At 59.2% G+C, this 18519-nt stretch overlaps 3 protein-coding genes and 1 non-coding gene across 4 annotated transcripts; 2 read left to right on the forward strand and 2 right to left on the reverse strand.

The window, feature by feature from the left end:
* The first annotated feature begins 897 nt into the window (after window positions 1-897).
* On the forward strand, window positions 898-1004 carry LOC128778114 (U6 spliceosomal RNA). The gene has a single exon (XR_008423488.1). It is a non-coding gene; the product is annotated as a U6 spliceosomal RNA (small nuclear RNA).
* A 324-nt stretch (window positions 1005-1328) lies between these two features.
* PTH2 (parathyroid hormone 2) lies at window positions 1329-3013 on the reverse strand. The gene is made up of 3 exons (XM_019425368.2): window positions 2374-3013; window positions 2146-2270; window positions 1329-1622 (listed from the first exon to the last, which is right to left on the reverse strand). Exons 2-3 carry the CDS (start codon window positions 2265-2267, stop codon window positions 1448-1450), a joined length of 297 nt encoding a protein of 98 aa, XP_019280913.1. The 5' UTR covers window positions 2268-2270; window positions 2374-3013; the 3' UTR covers window positions 1329-1447.
* A 307-nt stretch (window positions 3014-3320) lies between these two features.
* GFY (golgi associated olfactory signaling regulator) lies at window positions 3321-7170 on the forward strand. The gene is made up of 4 exons (XM_019425681.2): window positions 3321-3776; window positions 4689-5892; window positions 6109-6282; window positions 6790-7170. The coding sequence occupies exons 2-4, from the start codon at window positions 4710-4712 to the stop codon at window positions 6987-6989; spliced, it is 1557 nt and encodes a 518-aa protein (XP_019281226.2). The 5' UTR covers window positions 3321-3776; window positions 4689-4709; the 3' UTR covers window positions 6990-7170.
* Window positions 7171-7301: 131 nt separating this feature from the next.
* On the reverse strand, window positions 7302-17837 carry SLC17A7 (solute carrier family 17 member 7). The gene is made up of 12 exons (XM_053905622.1): window positions 17640-17837; window positions 13318-13570; window positions 12024-12142; window positions 11620-11734; window positions 11454-11541; window positions 11212-11298; window positions 10979-11121; window positions 10169-10318; window positions 9865-9997; window positions 9288-9398; window positions 8947-9074; window positions 7302-8706 (listed from the first exon to the last, which is right to left on the reverse strand). The coding sequence occupies exons 1-12, from the start codon at window positions 17699-17701 to the stop codon at window positions 8413-8415; spliced, it is 1683 nt and encodes a 560-aa protein (XP_053761597.1). The 5' UTR covers window positions 17702-17837; the 3' UTR covers window positions 7302-8412.
* Between the last annotated feature and the right edge of the window lie 682 nt (window positions 17838-18519).

Here is an 18519-nt window from a genome sequence, read left to right on the forward strand (position 1 = left end):
AGCCCCACCCCTGCAGTCTAAGGGCCAATTAGGGCGCGGTCCGCCTCCCAGAAATAAATTGTAGGAGAGCTTGCCAGTTACCAAGCGCCAGCCGCGCCCCCTTCCCCGCGAGCCCACGCTCCCAGCCCCGCCCTCTTGTGTAGGCCAATCAACGCGCGGTCCGCACGAGCCGCGCCCCCGGGACGCTCCTTAGAGCCTTCAGTGCAGCTGAACGAGTAGGTTGCCATGGTTACCATTGAGGGTTGGGATGAAGGGTTGGCCGAGCCGCCGGTGAGAGAGACGGGAACAGAGATAGAGACAGATTGTGATTGGCTGCTGCTTCGCTTCACCTGAGCCCGCACCCTGTGCCTGTGAAGCCTGACGCCTGGTACCCTCTGCTCTCTCCTCCCGCCCCAACGCGGCGCCCTGATGATCTCCCGGGAAGGGCGCAGTCAGAAAACCCTGAACAAACTTCGGGAAGCTGCTGCTAGAGAGGCAGAAACCCGTCTCCAACAAAAGCGCTTTGCTTCGCGGGTGCTGTGATGTTTTCTCATGGTGTATCTGGGTTAATCCTCAAATGAGGGGGGAAAAAGGCTGAGATTAAGCGGTCCTTCCCATACCACACAGCTAGGTTTGGGGGAACTTGGTCTTGAATGGCAGGTACCTCTTCACACCAGAGCCCCCGATCTTTCCACTGCGCCCAAACAGAAGTCAGGAAGTGATGGGAGAGCGGAAATAAGGAGAAAATGAGAACTGGAAGAAGGTGAGACGGAAACAACAGAGGAAAGAAAAGACATGAGGGAATCAGGCAGAGAAAAAAGAAAGTGATTTGGAATGGAAGGAAGAGTTTTAGAAGCAGAAAGAAGAGTAGAGAGACGAGGCAAAGGGTTAGCAAGCCAGGAGGGTGAAAAGAGACATGTGCTCGCTTCGGCAGCACATATACTAAAATTGGAACGATACAGAGAAGATTAGCATGGCCCCTGCGTAAGGATGACACGCAAATTCGTGAAGCGTTCCATTAAAAAAAAGAGAGAGAGAGAGAGACAGAAGTACAGAGACTCAGAGAAGGCGAACTGATGCCCAGAGAGTGACAGAGGCCTAGATAAGAGAAGGGGGCAGAGACTCAGAGGGAAACAGAAAGGGACAGAAACCCAGAGAGGAGGACAGAGACCCGTGGGTGGGGAGAGACAGAGGCACAGAGAGGAGGGGACAGAGGTGGGGCATGGAGGGAGGGCAGAGCAGAAATCCAGAGGGAGAGGGACTATGGGTGGTTGGAAAGATGATATAAAAAACAAAACAAAAAAAAAAAAGTGGGGAGAGCAAAGAGAGTGAACCGGGGAAGAGGTCCGCTGGAGTAGCGACGCAAGCCCCGCCCCCAGACCCCGCGCGAGCACCCGGAGGGCGCAGGAAGGAGGCGCAGACCCGAGGCATTGGGAGGATCTTTATTGAGGTTGGGCGGGCACCGCGCTCAGGGCGCGTCCAGCACCAGCAGCTTGTGCATGTACGAGTTCAGCCAGTGGCGGCGCTCGAGGGCGGCCAGCAGCCGCGCGCGCTCCCGGAAGGCCGCGTCGTCAGCCAACGCCAGGCTCCGCCGCGACAGCGGGGGGGCGGGGCCCTCCCGGGCCCGCCCGGGGGGGCGGAGGCTGCCAGGAGACCAAGAGATGCGGTTACCGCGGGTCCAGGCCCCCGCCAGCCGCCGCCTGTACCCCCCGCCCCCCACGGTCTAATTCGAAGCCCTGTCCCTGCACCGTCCTGTGGAGTGGCTCGCTGTCTGTCCTCAGTCCCCCGTCTCTCTCTGTGTGGGTCTCTGTCTCTCTGCTCACCGGGTTCGAAGCTTCCTGAGTACGGAGACCGAGTCTGATGCATGTGTCCACCCCCAGCGCTCAGCGCACGGCCTGGCACACACTGAGAACCCAGTAAACTTTGCTCAAGCAATGAATCCGCCGCTGCTTGTTGGACTCCTTTCAAATCTCCCAACGCCATTCTCTGAATCTTCTTGTATCTCTTTCTCGGGCTGATTCCCTGTCCACACTCCACCTCTCTCCACCCCTAGTCTCTTGTCCTCCTCTCTCTAGAGTCTCTGTGCGCCTTTCTCTTTGGGTCTATTCCCACCTCTCGGAACCCCCGCCCCTCCCTGGGAGTCGGGAGTCGGGGCGACGCAGGTACCTGAGGACCCCCGCGGGGGGCAGGGCGACTCCCGAGGCAGTGTGGTCGCCCCAGGGCACAAGCAGCAGAATCAGCAGCAGCAGCCGCACTCGGGGGCTCCTGGGCGCCTGGCGGGTCTCCATCACCTGTGGAAAGACACGGAAGAGCTCAGTGAGGCCCACGTCCTGGCCCAGAACCCCGGACCCCACCACCCACCCACCTCCTGCGCCCGGTTGCAGGGCCCGATACCGCGCAGTGGGCTCGGACAGCGAGGCTTCGGCCCCCTTATATCGCCTCCACAGCCCCCGCAGCGGGTAGTGACGCAGACCAGGGGGCTGGGGGCGCAGGGTCAGCCCCTCCACCAGGCTCATTAGGAGCCGCCAGCGGTAATGAGGAGCCAGGAGTGGGGGCCCTGCCTCTGCCTTGGCAGCCACCAACTAATTGGGACCAGGAGCTGGGACCCGAGGGGAAGCAGGAGGGGGAGAGACAGACAGACAGAGAAGTGGACACGGGAGGTGTGTCACAGGGATAAAAATAGAGACCAGCAGAGGGACCATCAGAGCAGAAGCCAGAGACACAGAGAAAGAGACAGGGAAGGCAACAGAAGAGGGACTGATGGAGAGAAGCAGAGACACGTAGATGAAGTAACCATGAGATGGAAGGACAAAGACAGGGTGACAGAGGAAAGGACAGAGAGGAAGAAAGGGAGCAACAGAGGAAGAAGGAAAGAAAGGGGGAACAGGGAAGAAGACAAAGAGCCAGCTAGAGATGGAGGGTGGAGCGAGGAGGCTCTGAGAACGACAGGAGATGGAAGGACAGCCAGCCCGGACAGGGATGCCCGGAGATAAATCCAGGCAGGAGAGAACCAGAAAGATAGAGTGAGAGATAGAGGGCAGGGAAGGGAAGGCAGAAGAAGGCAAAGGGTATGGGGCGGGGGGGGGGGGGGGGGGGGGGAGGAAGGCTGGTAAAATGATGAGCAAAATCAGGAGTCAGAAAAACCGCAAAGAGGGGAAAGAGACAAGAGTGACCCCGTGCATCGGTTTAAGCCTTCTTGGGGAGGAGTTTGGGGGTGCTGTAAAGGCCCAGTCCTCTCACACTGGCTCTTAAGAGGGTGCTTTCTACACAGTGGGGAGGTAGGCCAAGGTTGGGAAGTCCCAAAGGGCGGCAGCCAACTGGGTATCTGAATGGCAAGACATGGGAACCTGGACTCCTAATTCTCCCAGGCAGGAGGGGCCTGGGAACCTGGATTCCTGGATCTGAGGGGAGGCACCTGGAGGCCCAGACTCCTGGGTCTTGAAGTATAAGGGCACCAGGGAGCTAGACTCTTGGGTTTGCATGTAGGAGACACAAGATGGCCTGGACGCCTGGTTTCAAAGAAAAGATAGCTTGGTTGGGCCACATCCCTCCACTGGATAGATGATCCAGTCCCTAACTCCCTTCCCCATTCCAGAAACAATGTTCTTTATCTCTGTCCCTTTAAGAGAACAAGCCTGTCGCCAGGCTCCCAGGCTCCCCAGGGAGGGGGTCAGGTGCGTCATCTGCGCCCCTGGGACCCTACCTCCTGCTGCCCCGCCCAGAGCCATTCTGCAACATTCACCCATCTCTGCATCCAGCTCTGCTCACCTGCTGTTATCTTGGACCCCACTGAGCAGGTAAGAGACCCCAGGCCCCGAGTGGCCCTGTCCTATCCGGGTATCTGCCGCCTCCACCTCCCGCTGGGCACAGACCTAGGTGTCTCTGCCTCAGACCAGTCCTGAGAGTCTGGGATCTCAGCTCCATCGCCAATAAACAGAGGGACTAGAGGAGTCCTGCCCCACAGCTCTCTCCTCTTGAAGGCTAAGGAATCCAGAACCCTCCACACCTATCTGTGGAGGACCCAAGACTCGGACTCAGAGTTCCGAGTCCCCTAGAGTTCGATACTCCTGTTTCCTTTCTCCCCCATTATCCAGCCTCCCCCCCCCCCCTTCAAAATTCTAGGCGTGTGAACCTTCAGGCCTCTTCTCTCTAAAGAACCAGGAATTTAGACCCACAGTGCCCTCCACCCTCTGGAAACAGGGAGTCTGAACCCCCAGCATCCTTCTCCCCCAGATCCTAGGAGTCTCCCTTCTCCCTCAGATCCAGGCATTCGGGCCCCCAACCCCCAGCCATTCCTTCTGAGCCTGCTTTAGCGTAAACAACTGTGCCCTGATGGTGTCCCTGGAGCCCTCAGAGAGGAAGGGATCCTGCATCTCCTTGGAGGTCTACATCCTCTGAAATAGAAGTTGAGGAGGTGTGAGGGCTTGGAGAGGTGTCATTCTTTCCCAATTTTCCTGCCCCCCACCCCCTGCCTCGGGGAAATACATAAGGAAATTAACTACGACTCCCAAGAAGCCCCGCGTCTCAGTCTCCCTTAGCTACTGCACAGCCTTCAGGGTTTTGCAGTTAGGTCCTCCTTTCCCTGGCGCGGACCTGGGCGGGATCACGGCCCACCTGGGGACCGGTGGGCGTGGCCTCCAGGCAAGGGCGGGGGCGGGGGTTCCCAGGAGGCTTCCAACTTTAACCCCTTTCTTCCCGCTTCCCCGCAGCTATAGGCGTCTCCCAGAACTATGAAATCCCTCTGTCCCATCCTCTTCGTCCTCATCTTCCTCCTCGCCAGGCTGGGTTCCAAGGCTGACCCTTCGGCCTCACCGCTTACAGGCTCCGACCTCTCTGAGATGGGCCACCCTTCTCAGACCTCCCCTCCTGCTTCTGAGAATTCCACTGGAGACCAGCCTAACCCAGATTCCCCCGTGACTACTTATCCTGAGCCCTCCAAAATACCTCATGCAGTTTCCCCTGAACCCTCCCTCCCTGACTTCCCTGAGACTCCCAACCATGACCTCCAAGAAAGCCTACACCCAGAGTCTCCTGAGACTCCTACATCTAACTCACTCAATACCTCAATATCAGACTCCCTGGAGACCCCCCAAATTAACCCCTCCAAAATAACACATCCAGAACCTTCTGCGGCCCCCAAACCTGACCCAACTGATATCCCACACCCAGAATCTCCTGAGACCCTCAAACCTAGTCCCTCCAAAACTTCACACCCAGAATTTCCTGAAACCCCAAACCCTGACCCTACACAAACTCCACACCAAGAATCCCCAGAGATTCCCAAACTTAACTCCATCGAAGTCTCACGTGCAGAAGTCCCTGAGACGCCAAATCCTGACCCCACCAAGAGTCTTCACCCCAAAACTCCAGAAACCCCAAACCCTGACACCACTGAAACCCCCCACTCTGAATTCCTCCAGACCCTGTATCCTGACTCTACTGAAAGCCCCCGCCCAGAATCCCATGTAACCAGCAACCCCAACCCCACTGAAATTCCCCAGACAGAATCCCCCACAACCCACTACCAAGATGCAACAGAGAACCCCATGACCTCGGACCCTGAGATCTCCGCCAGTCTTCACTCAGAAACCACTACACCTTTCAAGGACAAAGCAACAGCTGCCCTAAATGAGCTGCCCCCGAATCCCAAAGCAGAAACCCCTGCAGTCACCCAGCCTGACTCCCTTAAATTGCCCACCTCAGAGTCTCCTGGCACAGTTGAGTTGAAGGCCTCCCAGGACTCAAGCCCTAAAGGGCCTGACGCCCTTCTTCCCTCAGCCCGGATTGTGGGCCCCCCTGCTCCTCCAGGGTCCCCCAGTCAGTTGGCCCCTGCCACTCCGCGGGTCCCCCAGCGGCGCAGCCGAGGTGAGAGAGTCAACACTATCATCGTGGTGGAACGAGTGGAGGAGACCGGTGAGGGGCCAGGACCCGGACTCCTGGGTCCGAGGGAAGAAGGGGCTGGAGGCCGGACTCCTGGGTCTCGGGGAGGGCGGGATGGGGACCTGGCTCCTAAGTTTAAGGCGGGAGGGTGCTGAGGACGGGGATGTTGGGACTGAGGAAAGAGGGGGGTCTCAGGAAGAAGGGGGCTAGGGGTTTAGATTGCTCAATTCCTGGCCCCTCGTCCTTCAGGCGTGACCCTGGTGGGGCGCCCCCGGGGCGCGGCGGGAGGGGCCCTCTGCCTATTCCTCGCCGGGATCGGCCTGCTGATCGGCATTTTCCTGCTGCTGTGGTGTCTCTACCGCCGGGCGGCTCGACACCGGCCCTTCGCACATCACCGGCTTCCAAACGACGGAGATGAACCGGGTGAGCGACCCTTACAGCGACGGCACGCTCCCTTACCCTGGTTTCGCCTGCCAAAAAGTACAGGTCCTCCATCCTAGGTCCATAGAAGCCCCGACCCCTCTCCATGATCCTGCCCCCAATTCTCCGAAATTACACACACACACACACACACACACGCGCGCGCGCGCGCGCGCGCGCGCGCACACACACGTCCAGCGCCGCCCCCAGCCCAGCTGGGAATTGCAGCAGGCTGGGAGCCAAGGGTCCCTACAAGCCCCGCCTCTACCCCCTCCCTGGGCGGGGCCGGAGCCCCGCATTCCCCGCCCCCCACTGCGGGCCCCGCCCCTGCTACGCAGATGCCACGCCTCCTCTCCCATTTGGGGAATGGGGCACCCGCCCTTTAATTTGAAAACCCAGTTCTAAAGAACAGTCGTAATCCTGTCTCCCGCCTTCTCACTGGCCAGCGGCACAGTGAGGGGACAGGCCCCTTGTCTGCCTGGGGATGACTTCGCCCCTTCGCTCCCACAGTTATGCATTTGGAAGCCCCGAAGGACCCCTACGACCTCTACTTTTACGCGCCGGATGCCTGGGTCCCTTCACACATCGCCACCAAACAGCCGCCGCCCACCCCCCCGCTGCCGCCCAAGCTGCCCCCGCCGCCCTGCGGGAGGCGCCCCCAGAGCCTGGAGCCGCTCTCCCCCGCCACGCTCCCCAACAACTTCGTGTGAGCCCCGCTCGCGTCCCGCCAGACCCGCGCCATCCCCAGGCCGAGGAAGGACCCAGAGGTCCTGACCTCCTGGCCTGCTTTGCTACCTAGTAGTCCTCCTGGATAGGAAGTCCCACCCACAGAGAAGCTTTCGCTGTGACCGGAGAACACCGTCTTGAGTGCGGCCGAATAAATCAACGGTTCCCAAACTAGACACATACTCTGGCCTGAGTCCTGGGAGAGGAGGGGGCTGGGACCCTAGGATACCGGGTCTGAGAGAGGAGGGAGCTGGGGGCCCAGACTCCTGTGACTGCCAAGGCCAAGGACGACTGAGTGTGAACACCAAAGCATTTTATTGGGAGTGGGGCAGGGCAGGATTCACAGTCACAGAGACAGACACAAAGACACAACCCTGCTCCGGGGAAAAACACCCCTCTCCCCCAGCCCCATTCCGTTTCCTGGGATTCTGTGACTTCTCCTGCATAGGTTCCCCAAATTCTAAGCCGAAAGAGGGGAGTCTGAGAGGGGAAGGATCCCAGGTTCTGAGTCATTTAGCCCCTGAGGGACACAACAAATGGCCACTGAGAAAATGAGGGTAGTTTGAAACCACCCAGGAGAATAAAGTGCAAGGAACTGGGGGAAGAGGGGCATCTTGAAACCACCATGGGGAAGTTCAGTGATGGTGGCTTCACACCGTTGAGTGGATGGACTTGAGCAGCCACTATTTAGACCTGAAAACGTCAGAAAAAGTGCATGGGGGTGGAGAGAGGCATAGTGTTAAAACTGCCATCTTGTTTCCCTAGACATTGTGCTAAGCTAGGGAGGTCTTGGGGAATTTGGTGCTTCAGCAGAACCTGCTGGTGGAGGGAGGGGGTGAAGGGGGGAGGGGGGCTTGAAACCGCCATTTTCCCTCAGAAACGCTGGTGAGAATCAATCCCTAGAATGGCGGGGATGGGCGATTGGTTAACCCAACCTGGAAAATGCAAAATCGAATCGGGAGAGGTTGGGAACTTCTAGAGGAAGATCTTCAGTTTTTCTGAAAGGAGAGGAAGGCTGAGTAATCTCAGGGCTTAACCCCAGAGAGTCCCAGGTGTTAAAGAGAAGGTGGTGGGGAGGGTGCCTCAAAACCACAAGAGAGAGTCAAAGATTGAACTGTCCATTCAAATAAAGCCCTGAAAGGAGAGATTTGAAACCACTGAGGCAGAACAAGTGGAGAAGGAAACCTTTAGGGGAATTTGGGTATCCTTGAAACTGCCAGTCTGCAGCTTCACTACCCCTGAGAGGCAATTGGGAAGGGAAGAGGATTTGACAGCACTGGGGAAGAGGGCGAGTGCTTCTTAGGCCTGCAGCAGGACAGAGAGGACTGGGGTTCCTTGACAGTCACTCCGGCCAGTGACGTGTGGAATGGAGGTCCTGGAAACTGCCATTCAGTGGGAGGCACATGGTCAGTAGTCCCGGACAGGGGGTGGGGGTCTTGGGGGCTGAACTGTGCTGTGTGTGGCCCCATAGGAAGGAGGGGGAGCAGGGGGTGCCCCGGGGGGTTCAGCCTCATCCTCCATTTCGCTTTCGTCACTGCCAGCCAGCTGGTCGTGGCCAACGAAGCCACACTTCTCTTCGCTCATCTCCTCAGGCTCCGCCCACGGCTGCTTCTCTCCAGAAGCGAAGACCCCGTAGAAGATGACACCCCCATAGTGCACCAGGGAGGCGATTAGGAATACGTACTGCCACTCTTCCCGAGTCTGTGGGGGGGGGGGGGTGACAATGGAGAGGTGAGGTCAGAGGACAGAGAAACAGGAGGGGGAGAGAGAAGGCGGGGGGGGGGGGGGCGGGGGACGGGCAGAGAAAGGGAGACAGAGATCCAGAGAGAAGCGGAAAGACCCAGGAGAGGGCAGGGAATGGAGCCCGGAGAGGTTGTCGCACGTCAGGAAGGTGCCATACACAAACCCGGAGGGCGAGTGGGTCAGGGCCAGTGCACGGACCTTGTGCTTAGTCATGGCACCCACGATGATGGGGCACACCATGCCTGACAACGTGCCCACGCCGTTGGAGATGCCCATGAGGATGCTGGCGTAGCGCGGGGCGATGTCCAGGTGGTTCACGTTGAACCCTGGCGAGGCAAGCCAGAAGGCGTCACTCTGACTCAGTGAATCTCACTCAGAGGGACTCCTACTGAGCCGCCCCACCCCCCACGTCCCCCCCCCCCCCCCTCCGGCTCTTTCCAGACCACCTTTTGCGAGGCTGGAAGGTCCCCTATCCTGAGCCGGTGAGTTCCCTACAGAGCTGTCCAGAGTCTGCCAAGCTGCGGATCCGCGGTTCTCACCAGAGATGGCGAAGCCGCTGAAGCCCACGGCGAGGACCAGGAAGGAGATGGCCACGCCCTTGGAGTGCGAGTAGCCGACCACCAGCAGCAGCGTGGCTTCCATGCCGAAGCCTACGGAGGGCCGGAGGGCCGTCTCATCTGAGCCCCGGCCTCCCCACACCGCCTCTCCAGCCCGTTCCCGCCCCAGTCCGGCCGCCTCCATGCCGGTCCCTGGCTTTGTGCAGCCCGCCTCGTCCCTCATTCCGCCCGCGCTCGCCCTAACCAAACCCTCACCTCCCTGGTCCTCAACCAGGTGCACGGGGGCCAGCACCCCCCGCCCCAGCTGGGTCCTCCGTGGCCCCACGCCCCGACTAGGCCACGCCCTAAAGACTCAGCTCCAGGCCCCTGCATAGTCACACGCGCCAGCCCCTGCCACCAGGTGAGCCCTGAGACTGCAGCCAGGGGTTCCGTTCCACCCACGCCCTCCTTCGCCCGCGCCGGGACTTTTTGGACACGCCCCTGGCCCCACCTCCATCCTCACCTGGTTCCGCCCCGCCCAGGCGGTCCCAGACCCGGCTCGGGGCCCCGCCCCACTCACCTCCACAGTTCATCAACTTGCGCACGTTAGTCGTGGACATGATGCGGCGGCTCCTCAGGAAGTCCGCGATCTGGCCGCCGATGGGCACGATGATGGTCATGACCAGATGGGGCAACGCTGACACCAGGCCCACCTGCACCAGCGAGCGCACAGAGCGAGGGCTCAGGGGCTGCTGGCCGGACATCTCCACCCGGTTAGTGCACCACTGGCTCCTTCCTGTCCCTCGTTCCAACCTCTTGGGATCCGGGCCCCGTTGCTTCATCTCCCCCCGCCGCGCCCCCTGCTTTCCCCTCCTGGGCCCAACCTTGCTGATCTCGAAGCCGAACACCTCTTCGAAGTAGGCGGGCTGGGAGATAAGGAGCAGGTAGAACGTCCAACTGCGGCAGAAGTTAGCCACGATGATGGCGTAGACTGGCATGGAAGTAAAGAAGCGCCGCCAGGGTGTGTTAAACTTCTGGGGGTGGGGGGAGAAGAGCGGCCGCTAAGATCGAGACCAGGGCTGGGTGCTCTCCGTGTCCCTTCCGGGACCTATAGTCCCACAGAGACCCAGGTCTCCCGACTTCACTAAAATCTCTGGGGACGCAGGGGCACCAGCCTGACCATGTCCCTGTGGGGACCTTGGCATCCTAGCCTCACAGTGACACTTCAGAGATGCAGGCGTCCCGACTGTACGGTGTCCCTCAGGTTCGCAGGTGTGCGGACCCCATGATGACCCTCAGGGACCCATAAATGTGAGCCCAGGAGTCTCTTTCCATTTCTATTATGCCCCCTAATTCTAGCCTCACTCACCCGTCTAAGCAACCCACCCCCCACACTCGAATCCCGCCTCTGCCGGTTTAACTACGTCTCATACTGGTTCTGTCCACCTAGCAACCTAGCCCTGCCCTCAGCACCTGCTGATCCTTTCTTCCCCGGGTTTTAACCCCGCCTCCTAGGTTCTAGCCCCGCCCACTGTGCGTCCCCAGCCCGTCTCCTCTGAGAGTCTACAGCAACCCAACACGATCTACACTCTACACTCCGTGCAGGTTCGAAGCCCCCTTTTCTCCTGCCTCCCTGCCTGGATATCTCTTCTTGCCCCACCGCTCCCCCCCGCCCCCCAGGCTTGGGCCCGGACCGTGACCGGGTTCATGAGTTTGGCGCTCTCGCCGATGGCGTCCTCGATGTACTTGCGCTCCTCTTCCGAAATGCTGGGGTGCAGAGCCGGGGACTCATAGGAGACGAGCAGCCAGAACAGGTACCAAAAGATCCCGAAGCTGCCTGGGGGGGGTCAGGAGGGGGAAGGAAGCGAGGCAATGACTGGCCTCGCTCCGCCCCAGCGCCACCCGGACCCAGGCTCCGGACCCTCACCGTAGACGTAGAACACAGAGCTCCATCCTGAGTACTGCACCAGGACCCCGGCGAGAGGCATCGCGACCACCGCCCCAGCATAGGAACCTAAGGGGGAGGGTGCAACATGTAGAAGAGGCTCATCTACCCTCAGATCCGGGAATGTGGACTTCCAGCCCCTGCTTTTCTGGGACACAGAAGTACAGGCCACAGCCCCTCCTCCCTCAGACCCGCAAGTCTGGATCCCAGCCCCTTCCTCTCACCGCAGAAGGCGGTTGTTGCCAAGCGACTCCGCTCTAGGGGCGGGGCCCATTTGCTCCAGATCCCGTGGCAGGCGGGGTACGTGACCCCCTAGGAAGGAGAAAACCAAAGTCAACGAGAAGAGGCGGAGTCAGAACAGGCACAGGGTCATGTGGAGCAGGGCTTTACCTCTACCAACCCCTGCAGGATCCTCACGAAGATGACACAGCCATAGTGGACTCGGGCAGCCGAGGGGATCAGCATGTTTAGAGTGGATGTAGCCACAATAGCAAAGCCGAAAACCCTGGTGGGAAGAGTCCGTAGTACGAGAATAGGGTCCAGCTCTCCCGCCAAAGCTAGGATTCCGCTCTTCCTGCCCACGGCGGGCCAGGCCTTGTGTTCTCCAAGACCCCCGGCTCCCACCTCTGTCTCACCTTCCGCAATCGCAAGCCCCGCCTTCCTCCAAGACCCCGCCCCTAACACAGGCTCCTCCCATTTCCCCCCCCCCGTCAGTCCCTAAATGCCAGGCCACACCCACTAAGTCCACCCACACAACTGTAGTTCCCGCCCACTTCGAGACCCCAGCCCTGTACCTGTTGGCTGCGAATTTCTGGCAAATAAATCCTCCGGGAATCTGGGTGACAATGTAGCCCCAGAAAAAGGAGCCGTGTATGAGGCCAACAGTCTCTGGATCCCAGTTAAATTGAGCTTTCTGCGGGCCAAAAGGCACGTCAAACGAGCTGTTCCGCCCCCAGGCTCTGCCCCTCCACCAATCAGCACAGACAGATTTAGTCCCTCAGCCAATCAGCAACAGGGATTCCCCTCTCGCGCCAAAACACCTGCCAATCAGAATTCAAGCCGTCCTCCTCCCAACTCTGCTCCGGGTAGGCTTCCAGGGGCTGCTCTGCCCTAGCAACGGGGCCTGCTGCTGCCTAGAAGCCTTCGCTGTCTCAGTGCCCCAGCTTTGACTGTCTAGGGGCGCATAAATGGGGTGGGGACTCTTTCTCCACTTACGCCTCTTAACCAACCTACGAACTGTTTGTGGAGTGACTGGGTGGGGTCTGGCCAGGGACCGGAAGTAGCCAAAGGGGCGGCCTGACTGGAAGGGAGCAAGAGGCGAGGCAGGCAGGCCAATGCCTAAATCAGGAGTTTTTCCTAGGGCACGGGCACGATCTACACCGGAATTAAAATAGGAAGGATGTCTGGGGCGCCTGGGTGGCTCTGTCTGGTAAACGTCTGACTTTGGCTCAGGTCATGATCTCACGGTTCGTGGGTTCGAGCCCCATATCAGGCTCTGTGCTCAGAGCCTGGAGCCTGCTTCGGATTCGGTATGTCTCTCTCTCTCTCTCTCTGCCCCTCACCCACTCATGCTCTGTCTCTCAAAATAAATGGGTTTTTTTTAGAATTTTTTTTAAAAAATAGGGAGGAAGTCTGAGATGAAGCGGGCTTTAGGTAAGGGCCGGAGTCAACGAAGCGGGATTTAGCAGCGACTGAACTTCAGAAACGCCAGGATCAAAACTCAGGGTGGAGCCTGCCATGGGGCTGGGATTAAGTTGTGACACTGGTGACAGGCATGGATGGCAGGTGGAGCAAAGTTGCTAGGAGGCCCAAAATGGGGCAGGGGCAAAACACGTAGGGAACCCAATGCTGGCGCAAAGTCTACACTGAGAAAAATAGGGGCGGAGCTTCATTTAACTGGGGGCAGGGCTTAGGAAGAGGAGACCCCTAGAGCAGAGGGGAGGCGTAGGGGACGCACAGATGGGCGGGGCTACTCCGGCTGCGGTGGGAAGGGGCTGGGCCAGGATTGCTCGTGGACGAACGTGACGTCAGCAGGGGGCGTGGGCAGGGCCAGGTGGGCCGGCGTGCCGGGGCACGCCCCTGAACTACCTGCACCACCACGTGGCCCCCGCGGTGGGTAGTGCTGTTGTTGACCATGGAGACGATGGCCACGCCCAGGTTGCAGCGGATCCCAAAGCTGATGCAGAAGCCCAGACCGCTCATGATGGCGATAATGTAGCGGCGAGGGAGACCGAAACAGGTGCAGTCCACTACCGGCGGGTCCCGGGTCTGCGTCGTCACCGGGCGCCCGTCCGCACTCAGCTCTAACGTCTCTGCACCTTCCTGCCGCTTCTCCAGAAGGCTGCGGGGCAGCAAGAATCAAAGACTCGTAAGTCCAGGCCCCCGGCCCCCTCCTCCCCATGAGTCCAGTGCAAAACCTCCTGCTTTTCAAGATCCACGATTCTAAGCCCGCACTCCCTCCTTCCCCAAGAGTCCGGCCCTAACTCCCTTCGCCCCCCCCATCCAGGAATCTGGACCCCCCCCCCTCCATCCCCCACAGACCATGAATTCACACTGCCAGTTCCCTTCTCTCGCAGACGCAGATATGGGGGTCCTCAGTTTCCTTCTCCCCCAGCCCTGTTATCTCTCGACTCAGGAGTTTTAGACCCCAGAGTACGCTTCGTGATCTAAGAACCTGTGCCCCCAGCCCCCACCCTAAGGCCCAGAGATTCTCCAGCCCCCTCTTCCAGATATGAGTCTATTTGAGGAAGCAAAAAGCGCTAAGGAGATGCTTCAGCAAAGGTGTCAAAAGAACAGATGCTTCTCAGCCACGTCTGCTATATATACCGACCCCCTCCTCTCCTGCCCCCTGCGGCATGCCCTTCCCTGCTTCCAGGCCCCAGGTGTGGGGCTGACATCCAGCTGACTCCCTTCAGACACCGGAAGCCCATTCCCTGAGGGTGGGGAGAAGTCAGGGTCCCCGGAATCCAGCAGCCCAGCCAGACATCCCTGGGGAACCTTGAGTTCAGGCTGTCTGCTAGGGGGTAGGGAGGGGGAGTGGCGGGTGGTGTCCTGGCAAGGGACAGATGGCCCTGGTAGGGGGATTGGCTCAGTCCCCAGTGTGGCTCTCGCCCCCGCCCGTTCTGGAATTGAGTCTGTGATGATGGATTGGGTATTTGGAGAACCACCTCAAACCCAGAGAGAGGCTGCAGGGAAAGAGAGGTGCCCTGAAACAGGGTGTCCAAAAGGAGGGCGACAGAGATGGAGTGGGGGTGGGCAGAGGTTGAAACAAAGAGGGTCAGGGACACAGAAGGAGAGACAGAGACCCAGAGAGAAAAGGGAGAACAGACCAGAGACCCTGAGAGGGAAGGGGACAGAACCTCAGAGATGGAGAAGGACAGCAACCTGAAAGAGAGGACACATAGATGCAGAGAAAGATGGAGAGACCAAGGGACTGAGGAGAAACAAGCTGGGGACGTGATTTGCGAGATGCGGCCCCTCTCTGAGGCGGGTACGCAGCCAGGGGATCGGGCTGGATCCCAGGAAGGGGCTAGAACAGATGGAGGCGAGGGAGACTGGGACGGGGGAGGAAAGAACAGCCAGACGGTCTGGGGGGAGGCGGGTGGAAGCGATGAGAGAACACAGCCACCCTCCCCATCCTAGAACTTAAGGAGGTGGGGGGGGGCAGCTAAGAAAGGGGGTAGGAGAAAGAGACTGGGGGAGTGGACAGTACCCAGGAGGGACCAGGAAAGAGAGCCAGATTGGGGGGGGGGGCGGGGAATAAATGCCCCAGAATGTAAGCTCAGACTGGTAGAGACTGCCCCCACCCCGCATCAGAACCTGCCAGCCATAGTGAGTAGACTTTGACCCGGGTTACCATCAGAGGCTATTGGACCCTGAAACTCAGGATGTGATTGCAGCCCCTGAAATTTGATACCCGTTGTGGAGACTCCAATGTGTCAGATACCTGACCAAGGCTTTCTAAATGGGCTGCAGCGGTGGGGGGGGGGGGGGGGGTGTCAGTATCCCACATCTATAAAATTATAAAATGGGGACCAGGGTAGAATGTGAAGTTACAAGGAGGGAACTGCCAGGTGATACTGATCATCTCAGGATAAGAGAACCAGGGTGCAGAGATGAAGTGACCCGAGTGATTCCCAGAAGACAAGAACAGAGAGGGGGAGGGCCTGGAGGGAGGCCTTCCTCCCCTTCCTGGGTGCCCGGAATGCCGCTCTTAGGAAGCAGTTCACCAAAATGAAGAAGGTGTCACAATCTCCCTCTCCCAGGGTCTCTGTCTTTGCTTCTCTCCGGTTCTCTGTCCGCTCCCCTGCTCTCGCAGGCCTCTGTCCCCTTATGTCCCTTGGTAGTCTCCTGCCATTGCACAACTAGGGAAACTGAGGTTCAGAAAGCAGAAGTAGCAGGTCCAAGGTCACACGCCAGAGTGCGATGACGGGTTCTGAGCGTTCCCTGGCCCCTGCCATCGCCCCATCCAAGGCCTGGTTCTCAGAAAGGAGGCACCTTGGCTCCTGTCTCTCCTGCATTCCCCTCCCCCTGCCATGTCCTTGTCACAAGTCGCTCCGGGTGACTGTCTGTTTCCTGGTCTGAGGGAGTTCCCACCCACTCCAGGATCACTCATCTCGAGGAAACTGCAGCCTCCATCCCAGGCTTGGGAGGGGCTGGCCTGGGTTCGAATGACGGCATTTGTAATTAATCCGTTGATTTTTTCCCCCCTTTTCGAACTGAGCCTCAGTTTCCCCAGCTTTGTCTAAAGGATTTAATGGAATCAGGGTGTTACGTCCAGTACAGGGCATTCTGCCTCTCCCCAGCCATCGAAGTAAAGCCCAGGGTTCAGCTGCAAAGCTCTTCTCAAACTCCAGCTCCTTGGTGACTGTCTTGGGGGCAGCTCTGAGCTCTGGGGTCTCTAGAGGCTCAGGAGGCAGCTCAGGGAGGTGAAGGTAAGACACAGACAGACTAAGAAGCCCAGACACACACGAGAAGCTGAGACGCAGGGGCTGAGGGAGGGGGCCTGAGCAACACATCCCTCCCACCACCACCCTCCTTCCAGCCCCCTCCATCAGCACGGCTCTCTCCCTCTCCTGACTTCGCACTGATGTATTTTGAGAAACTCGTGAAAGGAGGCGAGAAAAAGGGTGGGGAGGGGCTGGAAGATTGGGGAAAGAAGGGGTGAGGTTATCTCAGCTCCCCCGCCCCCCATTGCACCACCCTCCTGCCCCCTCCCTTCTGTCCAGCCTTATTCCCATCTTTCCAGTTACTAGAGGGTGGGGGAACTTTGGAGCTAGAAAGTGATCCGCAGCAAGGAGGACCGGTGTTCAGTCTTAGAGAAGGACTTGCATGGCCTAGGGAGAGGCACTGAGGGTCAACTAAAGATGGGGTCAGGGCCAAGGGGACAGGGTCCAAGGGAATGGCAGCAGGGGCATGGTCCTGATGAGGCCATCTCCTCCCCGCACTGTGGCCGGATATTTTTAGGCTTCTCCGCAGCTGAGTAATTTCTCTGACTTGGAGCCAGGGCTGGGGTTGGGGGTGAGAGATTTGGGTGGAGGTGTCCAGCAGACTGTCCTGGGGACACCCAGGTCACTGGGGTCATCTCCCTGGATGATGAGAAGTCCTTCTTAGCTCTAGTCTATCTATATCCTTTGGGAAGTCCACCATACCCCAGGGCCTAATTTTTGGCCTGCAACTTCTTTCCCCCCCAGAGACCCAGGATACCCTGGCTTCTCCTCCCAGCTTAGCTCTCCCCAAGGACAAGGACCAATGCGCCCCAATCCGCTTTAGCTTCAGATTAAACTCTCTGAGAGATGGACACTGAAAAAGACACAGGGAGATGGAGACACCCAGGGCAGGGGATGAAAACCCAGAGAGAGGGGGACAGACACCCAAAAGGAGAGGGTCAGAGACCCCGAGAGAGGGGAGCAGAGACTCAGAGAGAGGGGTTGATAGAGATAGAGCAGAGACCCCGAGAGAGGGGAGCAGAGACCCAGAGAGAGGGGTTGATAGAGATCTGAGACCAGTGGCCAGAGACTCGGAGAGAGGGGGGGACAGAGACTTGCAGATAAAGGGAAATAGAGACTCAGAGAGGGGGCAAGATCCTAAGAAAGGAGGCAGAGTGAAGATAAGTGAACAGAGACCCAAAAGTGAGGAAGGGGGTCAGAGATCCAAAGAGAAGGAAAGAGGCAGTCCCAGGGGAAAGGGTAGAGTCTGGGGTGGGGTGGGACACGGAAAAATGAATGAGATGATGGACGAGACTGGACCAGGGAGAGCGGACTGTTGGAGGAGGGAGAAAATAGAACAAATGAGTGGAACCCCCATGCACGGGTATCGTTCGTCCAACTGTCCGTCTCTGTCCAGCTGGGAATGTGCGTCCTCCTCGGACCCTCGGGCTGTTCCCCACCCAGGACCCTCACCACGCTCACCGGTGCAGCCTCCCGAGGGCGCGACCCGCTAGCTTCCGAAACTCCTCCTGACGGAACTCCATGGTGGCTGCCCCTGCCGCCGGTCCCCCCCCCCCGCCGATCCCCCCGCCCGCGGGCCCGGGCGGCCGCGTCCGGGTTCCCGGGGTCCGCCCCGGCCCGGCCGGCCCCGCAGCTCCGCTCGGGGGGAAGGAGGCTGCGTGTGCCGGCTGCCTAGGGGCTGTCGGTGGACTCAGCGTCGGGGGCGGGGCGGGCGGTGGCGATGCCCCGCCCACCACCGATAGACCACGCCTCTTGTGTTCTAGTCCCGCCCCCTCCCGCAGCCCTCCAGCTCCTTTCCGCCTGCCCCTTCCACTCCAAGACCACGCCTCTGGGTTCTGAACTCACTCCTCCGGGTTGCGTCGCCCCAATTCTATCCCTTCCCGGAGTTACTCCCCCCCCCCCGTTTCCATCCTCCCCCCAGCTCCTTCTATCTCTTTTCTCTCCTCCCGAGTTCTCTTGCCCACCTGAGGTTTCCCTCTCCTTTTTAGTTCGTCCTAATTTCGTCCTGGCGCTTTCGCCCCCTACGGTTCCATCTTCTACGTTTCATTCTCCAGCCCTATCCCCCCGAGTTTCTGTGCCCTCCAGTTCCACATCCCGCCTCCCGAATTCCACCCCCATCCCGCGTCGTCCCTCAGCTCCGACTTCCTCATTCAGAGGGTGCTTTCTCATTCAGAGAATTCTTTCCCCCTGAATTCCAACTCCCCATTTCGATCCACCCATTGTCCCCTCTTGTTCTTCCCCCACCCAGTTTCTTCCCTCTGGACTTCCATCCACCTGTTTCCGTCTTTCCTTTTTAAAATTCTACCCCCTTCCATCTCTATTTCCCTTTGGGGCGCATGCC

This window comes from Panthera pardus, unplaced genomic scaffold (assembly GCF_024362965.1).
Source record: "Panthera pardus isolate Hobbes unplaced genomic scaffold, ASM2436296v1 HiC_scaffold_18, whole genome shotgun sequence".
NCBI lineage: Eukaryota > Metazoa > Chordata > Mammalia > Carnivora > Felidae > Panthera > Panthera pardus.

What these genes read in the sequence shown, in the direction of transcription:
- GFY (XM_019425681.2), top strand. Translation starts at nt 4,710, where the DNA reads ATGAAATCCCTCTGTCCCATCCTCTTCGTCCTCATCTTCCTCCTCGCC. An exon ending in GGAACGAGTGGAGGAGACCG is followed by an intron (nt 5,893 to 6,108) that starts GTGAGGGGCCAG and finishes CTCGTCCTTCAG; the next exon opens with GCGTGACCCTGGTGGGGCGC. An exon ending in AAACGACGGAGATGAACCGG is followed by an intron (nt 6,283 to 6,789) that starts GTGAGCGACCCT and finishes TCGCTCCCACAG; the next exon opens with TTATGCATTTGGAAGCCCCG.
- PTH2 (XM_019425368.2), bottom strand. Translation starts at nt 2,267, where the DNA reads ATGGAGACCCGCCAGGCGCCCAGGAGCCCCCGAGTGCGGCTGCTGCTG. An exon ending in CCCCCCGCGGGGGTCCTCAG is followed by an intron (nt 1,623 to 2,145) that starts GTACCTGCGTCG and finishes GTCTCCTGGCAG; the next exon opens with CCTCCGCCCCCCCGGGCGGG.
- SLC17A7 (XM_053905622.1), bottom strand. Translation starts at nt 17,701, where the DNA reads ATGGAGTTCCGTCAGGAGGAGTTTCGGAAGCTAGCGGGTCGCGCCCTC. An exon ending in GGCAACAACCGCCTTCTGCG is followed by an intron (nt 11,299 to 11,453) that starts GTGAGAGGAAGG and finishes CCTCCCCCTTAG; the next exon opens with GTTCCTATGCTGGGGCGGTG. An exon ending in AACTCATGAACCCGGTCACG is followed by an intron (nt 10,319 to 10,978) that starts GTCCGGGCCCAA and finishes CCCCACCCCCAG; the next exon opens with AAGTTTAACACACCCTGGCG.